General features: G+C 36.5%; 1 protein-coding gene and 1 pseudogene across 6 annotated transcripts in view; one reads left to right on the forward strand and one right to left on the reverse strand.

The window, feature by feature from the left end:
• Positions 1-365: 365 nt before the first annotated feature.
• LOC147915823 (uncharacterized) lies at positions 366-4,705 on the reverse strand (annotated as a pseudogene).
• LRBA (LPS responsive beige-like anchor protein) overlaps positions 3,796-21,353 on the forward strand; it is a 718,950-nt gene continuing 701,392 nt past the window's right edge. For 4 of the 6 annotated variants that reach the window (XM_087437548.1, XM_087437549.1, XM_087437550.1 and 1 more), the window contains exons 1-2: positions 4,201-4,282; positions 4,620-5,040. In XM_087437548.1, coding sequence (XP_087293674.1) covers positions 4,837-5,040 — 204 coding nt within the window. In that variant the 5' untranslated portion in view covers positions 4,201-4,282; positions 4,620-4,836. Of the gene's footprint in view, positions 4,025-4,200; positions 4,283-4,487; positions 4,507-4,619; positions 5,041-21,353 lie in introns of those variants that run through there. The other 2 variants (XM_087437546.1, XM_087437547.1) reach the window with 2 other exon arrangements.

Here is a 21,353-nt window from a genome sequence, read left to right on the forward strand (position 1 = left end):
ATTTCCTATGTGAACCCCTACTTATATCTTGATGACTGAAATGGTAATCTACCTCTTTCAGGTGACACACTGACCTCACAGAGACCTCCTGGACAAGTAATTTGGAATTTAGCTGACAATGCCAATAGTCATTCTAGGGATATGCACTTATATAAATTGCAAAGGTGGGATGTGGTGGTGGTACATTTCATTGCAGTCTCATGACAATTACTATCTTACTATCCTAAGAGAACATTGCAAATGGGCAACCTATTTACACATTATTTAAGAACAAAATAGAGATGGGAAAATAGAAAAGGCAAATCAACCAACCTAGTCTATGTCCATGTCAACTACACTAAATACTGCATTAATATTTTATGTCTTAAAAAGCATGTATTGGCCAGCATACTTACTGCAAGTGATGTTGCCCTATTCAAAGGCTCTACCCCTTGTGTGACATACATAAGAAAAGAAGAATTTAAAAATGCCCAAAATGTAAGAAGTTGATGTGGATCATTTTGAATTTCTAGATATTGAACAATCACATGAACTTTTAATCTTAAATTTTTGAGTTTCCAACTATAAAAGTGGGCAATGTCTTTTCCTTTTAAATTGTAATTGTGCCTGCCCAGCACCTAATGCCCAATAAAAAATGTCATTAATTAAGGCTACTAACATTTGAAATTTTATTTAACATTTGTAATATTTAGTGAATAGTAAAAGCAATGTTTGACTTTCTCACAAGGAGGGTGCTGCAAACTATGGCCATGAACTTCCAGCCTGTGATATAATAAGCTATGTTGAATAACAAATTGAAGAAAACTCCAAATCCACGGATACACATCCAGGTGCACAGCAAATCATGTAGGTGACACCTTTCCCCTAAATTATCATTTAATCCATACCCTAGCAAAATGCCAAGAAGTTACAATTGGGTGGATTGGGTGTTCTTTCTGATAGAAAGAAAGAAAATTCCACCCCATCTTTGTTATCAAAATTTTCTTTTCTTCGTATATATAGATAAGGGTTTGTAGATCAATAATCTTCTTGATTTCACTATGAAATTACATTCTCTTTGCTTGAATTCCTCTGAGTTATGCACAAGGCTTCCTGTTCCGAATCCACTGTGCATTTTTTTTTCTGCTATGGTTGCAATGTATGCTGAAGGAAACTAAAATTATGAAAGTCTTTAGTCCTTAATTCTGTCAAGATGGTGATGTCAGAGAGAGATACAAATTGGTGATAGAAAACTTAAGCCTGGCTTTATAGGAAGTCATCTTTTTTCCCTTCTTTTCTTTTCCTCTTTTCTTTCTTTTTGTGTTGTAGTTGAGTATATGATACAGTGATACAAGCGAGGCAGGCCTATAAACTCATCTGCTGATAGTTCATATGAAGACTTTTGACTAGAAAACTTCCATTATAGTACCAAAAATATAAACAAATTTTAACAGATGGTAAAACTGCTTTCCATATTAATATAGCTATTTATATCAAGATCTTCCTTCCTCTAACTCGTAGTAGTTGTATAGACTCAAGCAAGGGCTTTCAGGTCAGAAAAATTAAAGCAAGTAACTTTAGAGTTTTAACTCAATCCAAATGAGTACCTACACGTTCAGTGTATTGTGCCATGAAGGAGATTAATAGTTGATGGACCGATAATTCACTCTGAAGCACTCCATGGTTCTATTCTTTACACCTAAACAACAATACACAGCTATTGTATTGTAACTGTGGCTAGAAGTGAAATTTCTTCTTCTACCTTCCTTTCCCTTCCTTCTGCAGTGAACCTCCAATTTTTGCCAACTATTTTACTGTAACCAGGGGCAAATTAAAGCAGGAGGTTGAATAATTCTGAAAAACTATTGAAAATATTTAACAATTTTCTGGGAAATATTTGGATAATTGTCTTACGTCCCCTTTTGTTTGGCCAGTGTTAACAGTGAGTTGACAAATCCATGACAGACGCAAACCTTAGCCCTAGATCATTTAGACTGAATATTTGTGACCACACTGTGTTTAGGGCATTTTCACTACCATCATCTGCTCCTTCATTATGGAGGACATTTATTTATTTAAAAAATACTTTACTGGCACTTATATGCCAGATATATTAACATACTTAATGTTAGACTATTTGCCTAAATCTGAGGAGGCAAAATGCTATAAGAAGCCTTTCCTTGTTTAATGCCTCCCTCCCTACCTACACATGTTAAAAGTCAAGTGCAAGTTGTCTCTTTCCTGTAGGTACACTCCACTTCCCCTTATTCTAGACTTATTCATTTAATGATCTGAAATATAAACCTGAAGTGTTTAGTTTTTCAAGGATTTAGAGAATGGCAAGCCACTGATGCTGCTTGCCTCAACCCTGGCAATGCATGAAATCACCAATTCAGATGTGAAAAATATCAGCCTCATCTTTGGAGTATTTAAACCCAGTTATAGAAAACAAATCTTTTTTAACAAACATTTGCAACCCCATGAGATTTGGTGCAGTGGAATTCATTTTAGTATTTTAAAAAGATGTAACACTTTTCTGAAAGACACTCCTGTGCTTCTCGTTTTTTCTCACGTTGCCTCCCTCCTCCCAAATTCCCACATGATAGTTAAAATTCAGTTTACTTTTCAAGCCCATCTCAAAAAAACCCTTTCTCTAGGAAACTATTTCATCTCTCAAACCAATACAATTTTTTCTTCTAACTCCTCCACGGTACTTCCTGACTTTTGTTTGACCCCACTTCTTGCTTCACTTTCATTTTAGGGAACTACGAGTATATTAAACATTTTTTTTTTAAGGCCTTATGATTTCAAGGAGTACTATAAGGGTGAAAAACCACTTTCTTCTATGATATTTGTTTGTTTTTCACCAATGCCTCAGGAGGAATGCTTTACTGTTAATAGTGGGGGTGGAGGGAAAGGATACATTATGATGATCTGTGCTGGCTTCACTCCTAATATGATTTATCTTTTAAGCTAATCTGAGAAGGAGGCGAATCTAACTTCCACATTGGAAAATTACGAGAGGAAAAAAACCCCTCAGAGGTCTACAGGCAATATGAACCCCGCCTCCAGGCTGTTTGGAGCAGCTGTCTCAGGAATCCTCCCTTCCTTAGAATGTGGGAGAGGTTTGGTGGGGCGGCAGCTGCAAAGCAAGGAATCTTTCCCTTTCCTCGTCGACGCGATTTCCCCCACCCCCTTCCGAATGGTGGCAGCTGCCGGGGCATCCCAGTGGGAATCTCTTTCCAAGTCTTCGCGGAGCGCGGTGGGCGGGCAGCAGTTGAAAGCAGTCAGAGGTGGGGACTCTGCTCCCCTTAGACAAGGACAGCAGCCTCGCTGGCTCCAGCGCTGCCACCTCTCTGGCTCGTAGCGGTCCCTCAGGTGTCCTTCTCCACGTCCAAGAAGACACCTTGGCAACGTGGGGCGGGTTCCCTCCGAGCCAAGAGACCCTACGGTAACTTAACAACAGAAGGAGCGTCAGAATCACCGCCTCAGCACTTGCCAAAGCACCTTCCCAGGTCGGGAGGGATAGGTGGGGGAAGAGTCGGCACCTGGACGGAAAGGTCTTTTCTCGCCGGGCTGGGGACGCACCTGGTGTTACCTCAGCAGCGCGCCAGCTTAGATGCCCGCCCTCACGCGCGGTCCTGCCAGCAAGCTCGCGCCCAGCACCCCCGCCCCCTCCGGGCCCCCAAGGCCGCCCGCGCGTCCCCACCCCGCCGCGCGGCTGCATCCGCCTTCGCGCCCGCCCGCCCCACAGCCCCGCGCGCTCGCGCACGCGCACGCCGCGCCCGGCAGCCCTCGGCGCTGTCATGGCGGCGGGGAGCAGCTTTAGTGTGCACAGGGACAGCCGCACGAGCTGTGGCGGGGCGAACTGTGGCAGTAGCATCCTCACCACCGCCAGCAGCCTCAGCCGCGGCGCCCGTAGCGCTAGCAGCGGCTGTTTTGCAAAGGCTGAGCGCAGGGTTGGGGCGGGCCAGGAAGCCATGGAGTTCTGTGCAGCCGCGGACTCCCGCGGAGCGGACTAGGGAAACTTGGAGGCGGCGACCAGGTGCACTGACCTCTCTCTCTTCCCTCCTTTCCTCGCCGTCGCCACCAGGCCTCCCCTCCCTTCTGGCCACAACACACACCACCCCTCCTCTCCCCGTCGAACCTCAGGTGCCTGAGAGGTGCTCCACTCCTCCCCCTGGGCCGAGCGTTGAGAATAATCACCGCCCCCTTCCCCCGCCTTTTCCTGCCCTAGATCTCCGCCGCCACCTCTGTCTCGCGGCTCCCTGGCGGGGGGTGAGGACGAGTCCGGAGTATCTGGGTGAGGAGGAACTTTCTACCTCTATGGTAGCTTGGGGGCCCCCTCCTTTCCTCCGACCCCTCCTTTCCCAGAGACAGTTTCTCTTTCCGTGCACCTGTGAGGAGAGGTTGCCCTGCGCCGATAACCTGCGAGAGTGTGGGGGAGGAGTGAACCTGTTCAGGGGCCTCTTGAACCCGCCTTCACTCAGAACCTAGCTCTTCGAGCCCGGGAGCAGCGAGTGGCTGGTAGGGGGGCCCCTTTAGCAACTTATTTGACGGACAGTAACTATTCCCCTTTCCCCCCAAAAAACCCTAAAACAAAACCTAGCATATTTAACATTTATCTAATCTTCCAATAGGGTTTGGCGTTGTTGTCAGCCTCGGGGAGAGAGATTGGACAAATATTCTCCAAGAGGAGGAGGGCGACGCCAAGGACTTTCTACATCAACTATTTTTGGGGTTTCTCCGCAACTTGCAAGAGCGACCCTTTGCGTTTTGTGTTGCGTGTGTATTTTTACTAGTGCAGCGATTGCTGTCCCAGTGTGACTCCGAGTTGTCCTTTCTCGTGAACTAGCAATGGCTAGTGAAGACAATAATGTCCCTTCCCCGCCACCAACAGGTGATGACGGGGGAGGTGGAGGGAAAGGAGAAGAGGGTGCATTGTCCCCGAAACCAGGGCTCCCCATCAGGGGCATCAGAATGAAATTTGCCGTGTTGACGGGGTTGGTTGAAGTTGGAGAAGTATCCAATAGGGATATTGTAGAAACTGTCTTTAACCTGGTAAGTAGATATCTATTTTATAAGCATATATTCTTCTCAGTGGGTTGGGGAACAAGACGTTAAAGCTGGAGCCATGTGCTTTGTTAACTCAGACTGATGACGGCTTTTTCCCATGGATAGAAACTCAAAATTCTACTGACCTAAATGAAACAATTTCTTTTTAAGGGGAATTTTTTTTCTGTTTAAGTGGTATTATGTAAACTTAGATGCTCCAGGTTTTGTGAAAGTGAACAGATCACTTTTGTGCTAAAGAAATAATTGTTGCTGTGGAAGTATTTTGGGGGGTTTCAGTGGAGGAGTTTTATTCTATAAATTTTTTAGGGGATATGTATATCTAAGTCTGCATTTCTCTTTGACATTTTAAATAAGTTCTTGTGACCTTTTTTTGAACTTGAGAGAAATAATGTATATGGTAGCCTTACCTACTCTGTTGAGTCTGCCTAAGTTATGTTTTACTGTAAGTTTTGAACACAAAATTCTTGTTCATAGGGCTGATGATAGATTAATTTGCTCAAAGTTAGTATTTATTTTTAATTTTGACTAGTTTTATTTTTAGGCATAACTAACAAGAAATTTTGGAATGAATTTTGGATTACATCTTGTGAAAATTGAATGGCAATTTTTAAAAACAGGATTGCGCAGATATGGTATAATCTGTATTTGTTTTGTGAATTCATGTCTAGCAGTAAAGCATATTTGTTCATTGGAAGTCGCTGGTTATACTACTGTGAGCTATGAATGTTATTTATTTATTTTTATGTTGTATTTTTTTTGTGTGTGTGTGAGGAAGATCAGCCCTGAGCTAACATCCGATGCCAATCCTCCTCTTTTGGCAGAGGAAGATTGGCCCTGGGCTAACATCCGTGCCCATCTTCCTCTACTTTATATGGGACGCCGCCACAGCATGGCTTGACAAGCAGTGCATCGGTGCGCGCAGGGGCTCTGAACCTGGGAACCCCAGGCCGCCCAAGCGGAGCGTGAGAACTTAACCACTGCACCACCCGGCCAGCCCCATGAATGTTATTTTTAAAAGGTGGATATGCAGTACTTTCTTTTTCACTGTTCCATTCTTAGAAATGGTTATCATTTCTAATGGGGACTTTTTGGATTTCTTTATTCCAACCTCTGTTGCCCATCAACTTAAAGAATAAAAAGTAAATTTGGCTTTAAAATATTTCCCCTTCTACCTACTCATCTATGGTAGAAGATAATAGATGGGAACAAATATGAATGTGCAATAGTTGTATTAATTGTTTAGCACCTTTCTCCTTTGCCTCTGTGTTTTCAAGGTTAGGCTTGTTTTATTCCAGGGCAGTTAATTATTTCCTTCACTAGACAGTCTGGTCACCTGCAATACTACTTCTAGAATGAGAAAATAGCTAAATGAAATTCCCTTACTTTTGGAGTATGAAAACTTTGAACAATAGAGTATTTCTCTACCAGTTTGTTGTGTTGGGAGTTTATATACAAATTCCTACAGACACACACGTACACATATGTTTTTTTAACTATATATTATGGAAATGTTCAAATATACACAAAAATAGAAGAGTATAATGAACTCTGGTATCTATTATCCAGCTTCAACAATTACTAACATTTTGGGGATTTTGTGTGTGTACTTTAAAAGTTTGTGAGTCTCACGGAGATAAATGGTAAATTGATGTATTTCTTTACCTCAAAATAGAGAGACTTGAAAACTTTCTTTTTTTATTTTTTTTCTTTTTCTAAACCTCTTGTACTTTGGATGATAAACAGAAATCTGTGGTAGCGATATAGTCCTTAATTAGTTGTTTGTGTGTGAAACACAACATTCTTCTGGCAGAAGGAGGATTCAGACTCCTCTGTTCTTTAGAATGTCCTGTGTGGAGGTGGATGACCAAACATAAGTCACTTGCATTTTATCATTAAAGAAAATCCAAATTCTGTGGTAGTAGTTTGCCTATATGCTGCCTAGAACTGTAGGCCTGGTAGAGATTTTAAAGTTATTGGTTGAGTCCTTCATAGCTACATGATTGCAGGTAATAGCTGTCAACGTAGAAGGAGAGGGAAAATCGGTTCAATTACATGTCCTCTTCACCATCATTCTCTTCTCATGTAGAGCAAAGAAAGTTGCTGAGAGCATTAGATTAGTTCCTCTCCTTACAATACTTTTCATGCTCCTTGGTGGATATCTAGGATCGTGGCCAGTCTTTAGAAAATCTTGGGAACTGAAATGTTGGGAGTCTGGTAAGCTGGTCCATCTCAATGTTGTTAGTACTGCTGCACTTTCTTAATTGGTAGTTATTGGCCTTAGTCTGATTCTACTCAAAAAAGGAAGTTACGTTAACTAATAATGTGTGATTTAAAAAAAGTTGCTACTATGTATTATGTGCCAGGCAATGGGCCAGGTGCTTTACGTGTATCTTTTAATTCTTCCCTCATATATCTCATTTTATAGATGGGGAAACTGAGACATTGAGAGGTTAATTAGATTGTCTACAGTTTGGTGATTTTTAGAATGGCAACCCTTCCAGGAGTACATTTGTCTTTTGAGTTGATGTAGAGGTATTTATAGCTCAGGCATAGCTTTTCCCAATTTAAAGACACAGAAATCGTTGATCCTACTAAAGATGAACAGTGAAACTTCCATCAGTTTTTCATTTCTTCTTAGTTAACATTCAAATAGCTTTCAAAAAACTGCTTGAGAGAGACCTTTAAAGTAAAAAAAAAACATTTTTCAGGTCATTCAGTTTTTTTCACTCAGAATGTGGATGCAGAAAGTTGATTAACTTTTTTTTACAGTCAGTATACTGGATTAAAATTTCTAAAATTGTGAAAAATAGAATGCAGGCAAAAGAAAAGGTGACATATGTAAGTAATGAAGTATTATAACAATACAAGCCTTGTGAACCTTCCATCTAACTTAAAGAACCAGCATATTACCAATATCGCTGAATCTTCATGTGTATTCCTCCTTTATCCTATCTTCACTGGTTTTTCCTTTAGTAAGTTTAAACTATCATTTATAACTATCATAACTTTTTCCTATTTTTTAGACATTTTATTAACGTAGATTATGTTCTACTGATTCTTTTTTATTAGTTACATATTAGCTACTTTAAACAATAAAATTTGTACTGTTAAAATTAAACAACCTTCCCTCCCTTAGAGTTGTCCAAATAATAAGTGGTAGAACCGTATAACTCCAGAGGTCTTTTTTACAAATTGCTGCCTCCCAACTTTGCTGATATAGCTTGACCTTACTCTGTTGTAAATTCTTTTGAAATTTACCACCCTTCTTGTAATTTCTTTTGCAAATCTGTTTTATAGATAAATTTTGATTAATAGTACACCTGTGTATTCAAGTGTTCCAAACTTCTGGTCAACTTTTACATTTTTCTTGTTGTGGTTTAAAACCATTTTATTTTGTCTTCATCTGTATGCTAAAGTAATTTGTCAAACTTTTGGACCCAGAATAATTAATGTATTGGCATGTTTTCAGGAACTTGCTGCTGAGTTTAAGGCCTCCATCAGATATTTAAAGGTATTCAATGCTATTGAATTCAAGAATAGTGTTTCCCATGAGCTGGTCACAAATACATGTTTTCCTGAAATTTTTTTGTCTAAAAAGTCAGTATATGATTTTAATTAAAATGTTAAACCTTAAAAGATGGAATATAATTTTTCATTGTTCATTATATGGCATTTGATATGGGTTCTACTAAATATTAATGGTGCAAACTCTTAATTCCTGCAGGAGCTGAGCAGATCACACAAGGCTCTGTATCACTGTGTGCAGAGAGTATACTTGTAGGCGCAGCTGGTATTCCATTCTAGCTGATTGTTGTCCTACAGTAACATGGTCCCAATGGTGTCATACCTTTTGATTTTTCAGGAAGAATTGGAAATCTAGATTTAAAAAAATAACATTTTAAAATGTCAAATTAAAATATTAGAAAATACTGTGTGGGACACATAAAATCATAGGTAGTTACTTTTGAAGCTTTTGTATGAACCTTTGTTAGAGAGAGAATCATTTAGCACGTTTCTGTTCTGATGTGTGTATCTAGAATTATTTCCTCCTTACTGCCTGCCATCATAAATTTAAGGGGTGAGAGTAATCCTGTCTAGAAACATGCTTGTTAATGGGCTTTCCCCCTACCCCATCAGTTTGTACTTCATGTTATAAGGAATAGAAAACTTGAACTATTTTAAACACTATAAAAAGGATTTATAGGCTCATTTATCTGGAAGTCCAAAGGTAGGGCAAGACTTAGAGTAACTCAATAATATTAAAGACCAGTTTCTTTCTTTTTTTTTTTTTTTTAAAGATTTTATTTATTTATTTTTTCCCCCAAAGCCCCAGTATATAGTCGTATGTCATAGCTGCACATCCTTCTAGTTGCTGTATGTGGGACTCAGCCTCAGGATGGACGGAGAAGTGGTGCCTCGGTGCGCGCCCGGGATCCGAACCCGGGCCGCCAGCATCGGAGCGCGCGCACTTAACCACCAAGCCACGGGGCTGGCCCAAGACCAGTTTCTTTCTGTTTCTGTTCTTTTTTTTTTTTTAAAGATTTTATTTATTTATTTTTTTCCCCCCAAAGCCCCAGTAGATTGTTGTATGTCATAGTTGCACATCCTTCCAGTTGCTGTATGTGGGACGCGGCCTCAGCATGGCCGGAGAAGTGGTGCGTCGGTGCGCACCTGGGATCCGAACCCAGGCCGCCAGCAGCGGAGCGCGCACACTTAACCACTAAGCCACGGGGCCGGCCCCTGTTTCTGTTCTGCTTTCTGTGATGTCAGCTTCAATCTGTTGCTGTTCCCTTCATGATTGTAGGATGGCTGCCAGTGGCAGTTGGGGCCATATGTATTCCTGTTCACATCTTTTGGGAGAGAAAGCCTCTCTGTCCTAACATTCCAACCAAGAGTCCTGATTGGGCCACTGAACCAATGACTGTGGCCGTTGCAATGTACTGATTGGCTTAAGCAAACCAGGGCCAACTGCTATACCTAAGGATGGGGTCAATATTCTCTGAAGTACATGGGCTGTATGGGTAATAAAAATAAATAAAAATAAAAATCTGGGTGAGAAATTGAAACAGTGAATGAATGCTGCATAGGCAACCAATGATGTCCACTATTCTCCTTTTCAAATGCATAATAATATAATAGTATTGTTAAAGATACTTGGGTAAAGAGAAAAAAATCATTCATTATCTGAAATAACCTCTTGATTCGTGATTAAGTTTTTTTAACCTCTTTGTGCCTTAGTTTCCTCAGCTCTACAATGGGGAAACTACATTGTAGCAAAGAATAAATGAGTAAATACTTGTAAAACACTTAAAAAAAAATGTGTGCAACATTAAGTGCTCTTCTAACTATTTGCTGTGGTCTCTATTATTGTAATATTTGTAATTTTAGATTAGTTGCAATCATCATTTTCCAATCTTATAATTTTTTTGTTTCTATATAGCCATTATTAGCCTTTTGGCTCTGCCAGTATACTATGTAATTGTAATTTTGGAATTTATTTATAGCCATTGTCAATTTTTAGAGGTGACTTGTTTTTAAACATCTTTGTTGAGGTATAATTTACATACCATAAAATTCACTTGTTCTGTGTATACGATTCAGTGATTTTTAGTAAATTTCCAGAGTTGTACAAGCATTACCACAATCTAATTTTAGAACATTTACATCCTGTGTTCAAGACATTTTATAGTTTTAGCTCTTACATTTAGGCTTATCCATTTTGAGTTAATTTTTGTCTGATGTGAAAGAAGGGTAAGATAAGGGTCTAATTCATCTTTTTGTACGTGGATATCCAGTTGTCTCACTGCCATTTGTTGAAAAGGCTATTCTTTTCCATCGAATTGCCTTGGCATCTTTGTCAAAAATTAGTTGACTGTAAGTGTTAAGGACTTATCTAGACTCTTCTTTTCTATTGATCTATGTATCTATTCTTAGATCAGTACCAAACTGTCTTGATTACTGTAGCTTTGTAGTAAATTTTGAAGTAGGGATGTATGTCCTCTTTGTTTTTCTTTTTTGAGATTGTTTGGCTATTCTAGGTCCTTTGCATGTCCATGTGAATTGTAGGGTCAGTTTGTCAATTTTTATAAAAAAGCAAGCAAGAATTATGATGGGGAGGTGTTAAATCTATAGGTCACTTTGGGGAATATTGAGTGTTCCAGTCCATGGATATGGTATGTCTTTCCATTTATTTAGGTCTTCCTTCATTTCTTTCATCAATGTTTTGTAGTTTTCAGTGCATGAGGAGATGAATTATTTTTGAGTCAAAATTTTTTGGCTATTAAAATGCTTCTGTAGGCATCTTTGTAGTTTCTCAGAAGTGATAGACTTGATAATTTAGGCCCCTGCAGTTACACAGTCTTGTTTCCATTTGAACTGGTTCATTTTAAACTGAGAAATCATTTGGGATCTGAAAAGTCAGAATTTTTTTTTTCTGTTTGTGAATTAATAGAAAAGGAAACTAAATAAGCTTTTTGTTTCTCAGACTGACCCAGCTGAACTAATCAAGTATATTTAATTTTTATATTATAAATGATCCCTCTTCACACATACATTCTTTAAAATATTTTTAATAGTTTTTATATGCTTGAAAGAAAAATATTCAGAATGTATTTTTGTTTTATAGTTCTTACTTAGATAAACAATAAATTATTTTATTTATCTCTGTACCTCCAGAACTTTTCACAGTGCTTGGTACTTCAAAAGTGTTTGTTAAATTGAATGGAAATGTCTAATCTCGTCATTAAATAAATTACAATCATTAGGAAGCCTAGTATCTGTTTTTCTTTTCTGCAAAAGATATGTTGTTAAAACCTTAGTGCATATTTCTTTTATTATTTTCTCATCATTTCTTATGAGGATACTTATCAGGCACCTTGCATTTTTCATTGTATAGTTTTGAGTTACCTCAATATCTGTTTTACCCCAAGAAGAGCAATTTCATTATTTTCAAAATAGTCTCTTAGAACCTTTTCTTAAAGTAGTTTTTTCCTTTTACTCTAGTGTTATTTCATTAGCTCTCATCTAATGGGATATATACTCTGAAACCTACCTGTGTGTAGATTTCTACTGAGTCTTTGATGTAAAAGCTTTTAGGACAAAATATGAAGTAGAAAACAGTAAAAAGAAAAAAACTGTTTAGAGTACACAAATTCTTTCTGACTAAACTAATTTCATAAAACACTTCTAGTTTTAGATTTTTAAAACTTTGTGTGTGTGTGTATATCTTTTTTGATTCCTCAAAGATTTAATTTGATTTGTCCCTGGTTGATATATGTGATTAAAATGTGCTTTGTGAAGTAGAGAATTTCTTGTCGCTGGAGATTTTAGAAGATTGCATATTGGGGATTTTGTAGAGTGGATTCTTACTTTGGGTACAAAATAGGACACCAGATGACCCCTAAGGTTATTTAACTATCTGATGTTCATGCTCTAAGTTTTATTGTCTCTATTGCACCTGGGATTTTGCATTTATTTCTCAGACTTTTGACCAGACAAATCCCATTAATCTTTTAGTAATTTTTGTTCTATAAAAATTGCAGTTTTAGGGAGAGGTGAGGAGCTAGATTTTCTCTCTGTATTCTTACAGAAAGATGAAAAACTGATGAGGTCTCAATTATGTTTTGTTAGAGATAAATCTATTGCTTGAGAGCTGAAAAAGATTTTCTCCTTGCCTAATAAGATCTTTGTTCAATGAATGATGACTTCATTGGTGTGGTATATTTATTTTTAAACTATGGTAAATCTCTTAAAGCTATGGGAGTTTTAAATAATTACAACTCTGATGAGGTGTTTGAATATTGTTGTTTCTAGTGAAAATACTTTTCTCATAAAGTAATATAAACATATTATCTTAAAACCTATATGTAGTACCTAGTTGAATCCAGTCTTTTTGATCTTTAATATCTTTAAAAAAATAATCATATCTCAGAGCTTATAAATACACACATACATATATAAAACATTTTAACACAAAGCATTTTTTGTGTTGATTTAATGTTAATACATGAAACTTAAAAAATTAATCCTGATAGTAATACAGTAGTTAACCAGCTTCAAATGGGATGTCAACTAATCTTTTCTATAAGCAAAGTAGGCACTAATTTAAAGAGGCTTATTGATATATAAAATGGAGAAAATACTAATTATTAAAGAAAGTTAGTTAAAGATATTATAAAATGATTGTTAACATTATCATCAACTCATTTTCTTAGATCAGACTGCTGTGAAATTAACAGATATCAAGTGGACACAAAATCCAAAGCATTTCAGAATAATTTTACCTATTGTAGGTGACTTTCTTGTCAGTGGATGGGTGAGGCAGTATCTGTGGCCAGAAGTGTAAGTGGGTTATTTTGTAGTTTACTAAAACGTTTGGTGGACTTATGGTTCTTAATCTATTTTTAAGCTCTTTTGGGGATAAGTTTTATTTTTCAGTGATGGTGAGATGATCTACGGCTCTTGAGGTAGGGGAAAAATATATTGATAATTGTTGAGCTTTTGAGTTGAAGTTAATTCATTATTTTGTGTCATAATAGATAATAGCAATAGTTAAGATTTATTGAGTGTGCTAGGTTTTGTTTGATGTATGTATTAATGCAATTTAGTTCTCACAATCAGATAGGTATAGGTGTTTCTGCCAAAATGCCTCGTGTTCTGCAAAAGTGGATTAAAAATAACAGGGCTTATGAGGGGAAAATAGGGCTGAGGTAGGCCATTCAAAACCTGTGGAACTTTGTAGCCAGAGTACTAACAAAATCAATAATAACCCTAATGAAAATGCTAACAAGGTTAAGTCTCTATACTGGTATTTTCACCTTAGCATCACAGTCACTTTTATGGTATTAACCTGGAACTTATGCTTCCTTCTTTGAGGTGTAGGTCTTGTTTCTTTAGCTTCTGACAGAGAACATTTTTATCAGCACTAAAAATCTGATCCAAGGTGTATCTTGATTAATTCATTATTTTAATACAAGGGGAAATGTCTTTGCATTTCTTCATCTGTAGTTGCAGATTGTCAGATACTTCACATTATGGAAAAAGCATAGTAGTTTCTGCAGTCCATCACCAGGCACAATTTGCATTAAAGGAAAGCAGGTCTGTACATTTTCTTGTTTTACTTAAGATCTTTATATATTGCTAAGGATTTCTCTTTAGTTCTGTTAGAAGAAATTACACATGAACCAACATCACTTCTACGCTATTCCTACATTATTCTACTCTTTAACAATCCTGTAGGAGATGATTCAAGGCAAAAATATGTTATAGCAGAACAGACTGTCCTATTATAACATTCACTTGTTAAATGATGAAAATGAGACACAGAGAAGATAAGTAACTTGCTCGAGTCACTGAGCAAGTAATATTGCTGAGATTGAAACTCAGGGAATCTACAACCTGAGCTCTTAACCACTAAGCCATATATGTTTTATAATTGCAAAGAACCTTAAATGTGAAATAGTGGCTTAAGACATCTTTCAATCATGTAATCGAACAGTGAGTCTGGAAGCGTATCTAGATTGTTTAAAACTTGCCTAACATAGTCAAGATTTGCCTATGGAAGGTAGGGTTTTTTTTTTTTCTGCTTTAAATAACCTAAAATCTGTTTTAGGAAAAAGAATGTTTTAATGAATGTGATATTCAAATTGGATGGAATTAATGACATAGTAATCATTATACAAAGTGCTGGAGTTTGCTTCTTTACTCTCATGGTTAAAATTTAGTTTGCTTAGCCTCCAAGATTGAAATGACCTTATATATTGATGCTATAAAAAAGTGGAATTTTAGTCATCTTTTTTGTATCTTTTGTATACTGACCATATTGAGCACATTAATAGGAAAGCCTGATGCTTTTATTAGTCAGTTGCAGAAGCTAATACCAGATGTTGTCTTTAGTATTGTCAAGATGTATTAATGGGCCTCTAGTATTTGGATGACCTTTCCTTTAAGTTGATTTGCTTCCATGATAGATTTACAGAATAAAGTTACCAAATTTATGGGGCACGATTATTCTTTCTTCCTATAGATTAGGGTATGAATTTAGGGTTTAGCATTTAAATTTTCAAGTAAGACATTTATTTAAGAAGGAGTCAAAGAATCAATTATGATTAAGATTTTAAAGTGGAGCATTTTTACCTATTGCTATTTTGACTAGACCTATCTTTTATGATTTAATAATATGACACTCTTCCCTTTTATGAAACAAAGACATTTTATGAAACAAAATATATATTTATGTAAATATCTGTTTCCAGTGAGATCAATTAATCCATTCATTCATTGAGCAAGTATTTATGGAGCAGAAATGGTGTGCCAGGCATGGTGCTGGGTAGGTGCTGAGAATAAACCAATGAACAAGACAGATATGGACCTTGCTTTTATGGAGGGTAAAGTGTAAATTCTTTAGCCTCTAGGTACCCCATTTCTTCAACTATTCTTGTATCCTTCAATTTATTTAGATTTATTTTCTGGTATTTCATAAGTGTACCCTGCTCTTATTCCTGTCTGTTGGTCCTCTAAGAAAAGGGAAGGTTAATCATCTTTGTGACTTTTATATATTGACCGCATTGATTACGTTAACAGGAGAGGATGATGCTGTCTGTCATACATCTTTCACTAGGAATTCTTTGTCTTCTCCTCTCTCATCTATCTAAACCATCTATGAAGACAGTGTAATGCCAATATGTAAGTGAAATACAGTGTAATATTTGGTCTCTTACTATTTTACCACCTTATTTGTAATGAGGTGGGGGGTGCCATGTGGATGAATTTTTAACGTACTTTCTTTTTTTTTTGCCAATACATTTCTGTCTTGACCTTTTTTGATAGAACTATATTTGAATTGTGTGTACCTTTTTGCTGTATTGAACAGAGTATATTGACTGATTTGGTCTTTGATAACTTTGAGTCATTAATTTGAATGCTGGTGTTTGGGATATGATTTGAAATACTGGTTGTTTCTGTAATCTTCTGTAGTACCACTGTACTAGTTCAAGTACTCATCATTTTTGCCTGTATAGTTGCAATAATTTCCTTACTGGTATTCCTGTTTCTCTAGTCTCTTTTCCTTTCAAGTACCCTCCACAACTGCTGGAATGTTTTATATAAAGTGAAAATCTGACCATTTGATTTTCCTTCAAAAATCCTTCCATCGTTTTTCATTCTCTTCTGGATAAAGGCCACGTTCTTTAATATGACATACAAGTAATTTGGATCTTGGCTTATCTCTTGCCATTCTCTACCTCAGACTTCATTTGTATAATATTGAACTTTGATTGCCATTAAAAGGAAAAGAGAAATTGATGAACCATGTGTAATGGCTCTTAGAACTTCTGCTCACAAGGATGTGTCACTTCTGTTTGCATTTCATTGACCAAAGGAAATCAAATGGCCATGCTTGGGTATCATACCATGCTTGGGTTTCACAGGGTAGGTATATGTAATCCTCTTGCAGGGAGCAGCACTGAATTTTGGAGAACAATGAAGATTGTATTTCTTTATAGTTCTTAGATTTGCCCATATATTTCCTAAATGGTTGGCTCACAAGTACATCTTACATCTCGTTCTTTATTTCTTGGTTCTGTTTCTTTCTGAAATGTATCCTTTAGTAGTTCTTTTAGTGAGAGTCTTTGAGTGGTAAATTCTCTCAGTATTTGTTTAAAAATGTCATTATATTGCCCTTGCTCTTGAATATAGTTTAGCTGGGTGCACAATTGTAGTTGACAATTATTTTCTCCTTACTGTTTTGAAGATACTATTCTGTTCCCCTCTAGTTTCTTTTGTTGTTGTTGAAGTTGTCACTGTTCTAATTGCTTAACTTTACAGATAATGTCTCTGTGGTTGCTTTTAAGTTTTTTCTTTGACTTTAAGGTTCTTTAGTTTCATCATAACTTGTCTAGGGGTGATTGTGCTTCCTGAATCTGAGGATTCATGTTTTTCATCAGTTATGGAGAATTCTTTTATTTTGTTTTATTTATTTATTTATTTTTTGAGGAAGATTGGCCCTGAGCTAACATCTGTTGCCAATCTTCCTCTTTTTGCTTTTTTTCTCCCCAAAGCCCCAGTACATAGTTGTAAATCCTAGCCATAGGTCTTTCTAGTTCTTCTACGTGAGACGCCACCTCAGCAGGGTTTGATGAGCAGTGAGTAGGTCCGCGCCGAGGATCCGAACTGGCGAACCCCAGGCTGCCAAAGCAGAAGGCGCAAACTTAATTGCTGTGCCACTGGGCTGGCCCCCAGTTCTGGAGAATTCTTATGAATAATGTCTTTTCTTCATTTTGCTTATTTGTATTTTGGAACTCCTAATACATGACATGTTGGGTTTTCTTTTCATTCTATCCTTCCTGTCTTTTAATCTTTCGTATTTTCAATCTCTCCTGTGATTCATGTCTTTTCTTCCAGTTTGTTAATTCTTTCTTTGTCTTCATCTAATCTATAGTCTAATGAGTTCTAAATTGTAATGATTATATTTTTGGAATTTCTTGAAATCTATATGGTCTTTTTTTTTTTTAATAGAATCTTTTTTTTTTTTACTGCCTTGGTTCTTTTTTTTTTTTTTTTTTAAAGATTTTATTTATTTATTTTTTCCCCCCAAAGCCCCAGTAGATAGTTGTGTGTCATAGCTGCACATCCTTCTAGTTGCTGTATGTGGGACGCGGCCTCAGCATGGCCAGAGAAGCAGCGTGTCGGTGTGAGCCCGGGATCCGAACCCGGGTCGCCAGCAGTGGAGCGCGCTCACTTAACCACCAAGCCACGGGGCCGGCCCGACCTTGGTTCTTTTATATCTTTATTAAAATATACTGTTTTTGTTGTCTAATAGTTAGGTTGTATCATCTCCATGGGGGGTTGTTTACAAGGGTGTTTCATAAGCTTGGATTATGAGCTAATTTTTAGTGGGATTTTATTTGTGGGAATCCTATGTAGGTTAGTTTGTGGAAGTTTCACATCTTTCTGGATTTCTCTCTTCTTGCCCTCCCATAACACTTCTTATTCTCCTTCCCTGATTTATTTATTTTTGTATAGTTTATCTTCTAGTATATAACTCAATGTATTTTATTATCAGTTTTCCTCCATTATATGTACCACAAGAGTAGAGATTTTCGTCAGTTTTATTCATTACATCTCTAGCACCCAACAGAGTACTTGACACCTAGTAGGCACTTAAGAAATTTTTATTACCTGAACATATTGGTTTTATTTGCCAGGGGCTTCAGGAGTATGTTATACCTGGGATCATTTTTTAAAAAAATATATTAGCCTGAGGTTTCCAATAGTATAAATTTGAACTCCCAAACTTATGTAAAGAACACCCCAGAATTTTATTTTCTCAGAGGATACTTTTCTTTTTTTTACATCAGTAGCCCAGCCAAAGACTACTTATTTGTAATTTTCCTGTGCCAGTGGATGGATTTTTGGGGGATGTGGAGGGGGTGGGGAGGGTCTACTTACTTTCCCTTTGAGAGTCCTATATTTATATGGAGATTTCATTTCTAGTTTCTCACCTTGAGTGGGCACAGAACTTTGTGTTTTTACATAGATATTAAAATTCGAGTCTGTAGATTACTAGCTTCCCCTTCTGTGCCCCTTCAGCAATTGTAATAGCAGCTCAAATACTTACTGTTTTTCTGTTTCTTCTTCATTTTAGGCTCTTGGGGTTGCCCTTTCTTTCTTGCAAGCTCAGCTCTACAGTGAAAAGTATTTTTTGTTATATTTACCAGATATTTGTAGATGTTTGTAAAGTGATGGTTTTTAGGTCATCTTAGTTCATTCACTTTCTTGCTGGGACTATAAGGTATAACAAAGCAATGGACATATAACAGCCAGTGAATAAATCATAGTACCAATTTAGGCTATAGTAGGCCAATTTATTTCCTGCCTACCCATAATTAGGCAGATTATTACCTTAGATAATTCCAGATAATGGAGTTCTTCTGTAGATCCATGAAGAAATTGTAGGTAAAGAAAATTTGTCATTTTTCTTCTTTCTCAAATGCTTACATTTATATATGCAGGCAGATGAGCAGTTTTTATCTTAGAAAACAACAATCTTATCACCACAACAAAATATAAAATCATGTGAAATTTTATACATGGAAGTAGTGTTTTAAATTTTGGCATTTAAATGAGTTTTCTGAGCTTTAGACTTGTAGAATGTATGGAATGGTAAAAGGAAGCCAATTTTTTTTTCTTCCAACCCCTATCCACTTAAAACAACTTAGAACAGTATACTACCATTCTTTGAATCTTAATTCTTTATAAGTTTTTAGTCATTTAAATAGGATGCTAATAACCTGCATAGAAATCTCATTTGTATTGACAGAGAGTTTTACAATTTTACTATTTTTAACATTTTCATCTGTCCAGGGATGAACTTTTGAAACAAACAGCAGTGAGTCAGATGATGACCATTTATTAATCTCTTAGATACTACAGTTAAATTGACAAGATGGCTTTTGACTTAAAAATTTCAGGAACCATTTCTGTTGTAGTTGAGCCAAATCAACTGTTCTCTTGATTTATTTAGATTAAGTGTTTGAGACATTAAAAAAAATTCCTCAGTTTAGCCTAGTTCTAAATTCAGCATAAGATATTGTTCAAATATTTATCTAGCTTACGTTGTTAAACATTGATTTTTTATTCTATGGTGCTAAATATGCTGTGCATGAAGTTACATCAAATTATTCAAGAAGTGCTTCAAAAGGAAAGATTGAAATTAATGCTTTGTCCTGTGATCCAGTTATAATAGGGCTGAACCTGGATGTAAATTAGGGTGTGTGACTGAGTCTATTGATTGCATATAGCCAACATAAGTGTTTTACAAGGATTATCTCATTTAATCCACGCAGCAACTCCTTGAGGTAGTACTTTATTAAATTTGTTTTATAATAAGAAAACAGGATTGGAGAGGTTAAAGATGCTCAAGTCTCATAGTTAGTTAAGATGGGATTTGGACTCAGATTATTTGAGCCTGAATTCTGTACACTATATTATACCATGTGACTATTAATGTAAGTTGGGTGCTCGTATTAGAATTGTAGAAAATGCCCACTTAACTAAATTCCTCAAGAATTGTATTTATTGAAAAGTTAGTTTACCATAATCAGAAACATTGATAAGAGTGATAAGCTTTGAGAAAATGAATTATCTTAAAAAAGTTTATCATTGATTTAACACTCCATACTTTATTTGATTCTTTGCATCAGTTTCCCTGTGTGTCAAATGGTTCATAGTAACTTGTATATATTTAAGATATCCACCAATCAATTTTCTTTTATTCTGATAACCAGGAAAAAAAATGAAATGACTAACTCTTTAGTATTTAGGGATTGTTCATATATCTAATTTGTGATTTATGAATGTTATTAATCTCTATTATCTGTGTTCTGTTCATGGTTTTGTTAGGTAGTGCCTTAGCCTGAGGGCAGGAGTATGGAAGAAAAGAAAAATTGAATTACTAATTTTGCTACTTGTTAGTATCTCTTGCAAAGGTTTGGAAAAGGTGAGCACTAAATCAAATAGTTAAAATGAAAAATTTTGGCATATCTTTGGGAGTTTCATTTGTTCTAAATTCTCATTGCTATAGAATGTAATGTTGACTTCACTTGTGAAATTGTTGCATACTGAGGTGATGTTGTGATTTCTAATTAATAACCATGTTTGAAATGTCCTCTACTTTGAAATAATTCCAACTGGATCCTTTTTTTCTGTTGATCATTGTTGCCTTCAGATACTTATCCTTTGAATCACTTGGAGATAGTTTTCCTTTTTCCTTCTCTATCTTGCTTACACAAGACCCGGATTTCTTCATTGGCACTGGGATTATTACTTAAGACTCTTTCTGCTTCATAAAAAAGCAATATTTTCTTATTGCCTTCTGAATCTACTTGGGTTTTTCTGGAGCTCTGCTCTGGCTGCTATATTTGATGTTGAAATGGGAAAGAAGAAATGACTGTTTCTGTTATCCAAATTTTTCCAATAGAAATAATGGGATAATAGCTAATATTTATTGAGTGCTTTTGTGACCTATTAGGTACTACCTCTTTGTCCTCATTTCTTTTCACTCTATCTCGTTTACTCAATTCTGGATACAGTGTCCTTTCTATTCTTGTTTTTCCCTCTGCCTAGAATGATCTCCTCTCAAATATTTAGTTACATTATAAATACCAATAAACAATATATTATACTATAATATAAATTATAATTTTCATATCTTGAACTTCTGTTTGATTTTTTCATATTCGTATTTTTATAGTTTCTTTTCCTTAGTAATACTTTTCACATCTCTTTTATTTCCTTAAACA

The sequence above is a fragment of the Ceratotherium simum genome, chromosome 12 (assembly GCF_057802395.1).
Source record: "Ceratotherium simum simum isolate JZ-2026a chromosome 12, ASM5780239v1, whole genome shotgun sequence".
Classification (NCBI taxonomy): domain Eukaryota; kingdom Metazoa; phylum Chordata; class Mammalia; order Perissodactyla; family Rhinocerotidae; genus Ceratotherium; species Ceratotherium simum.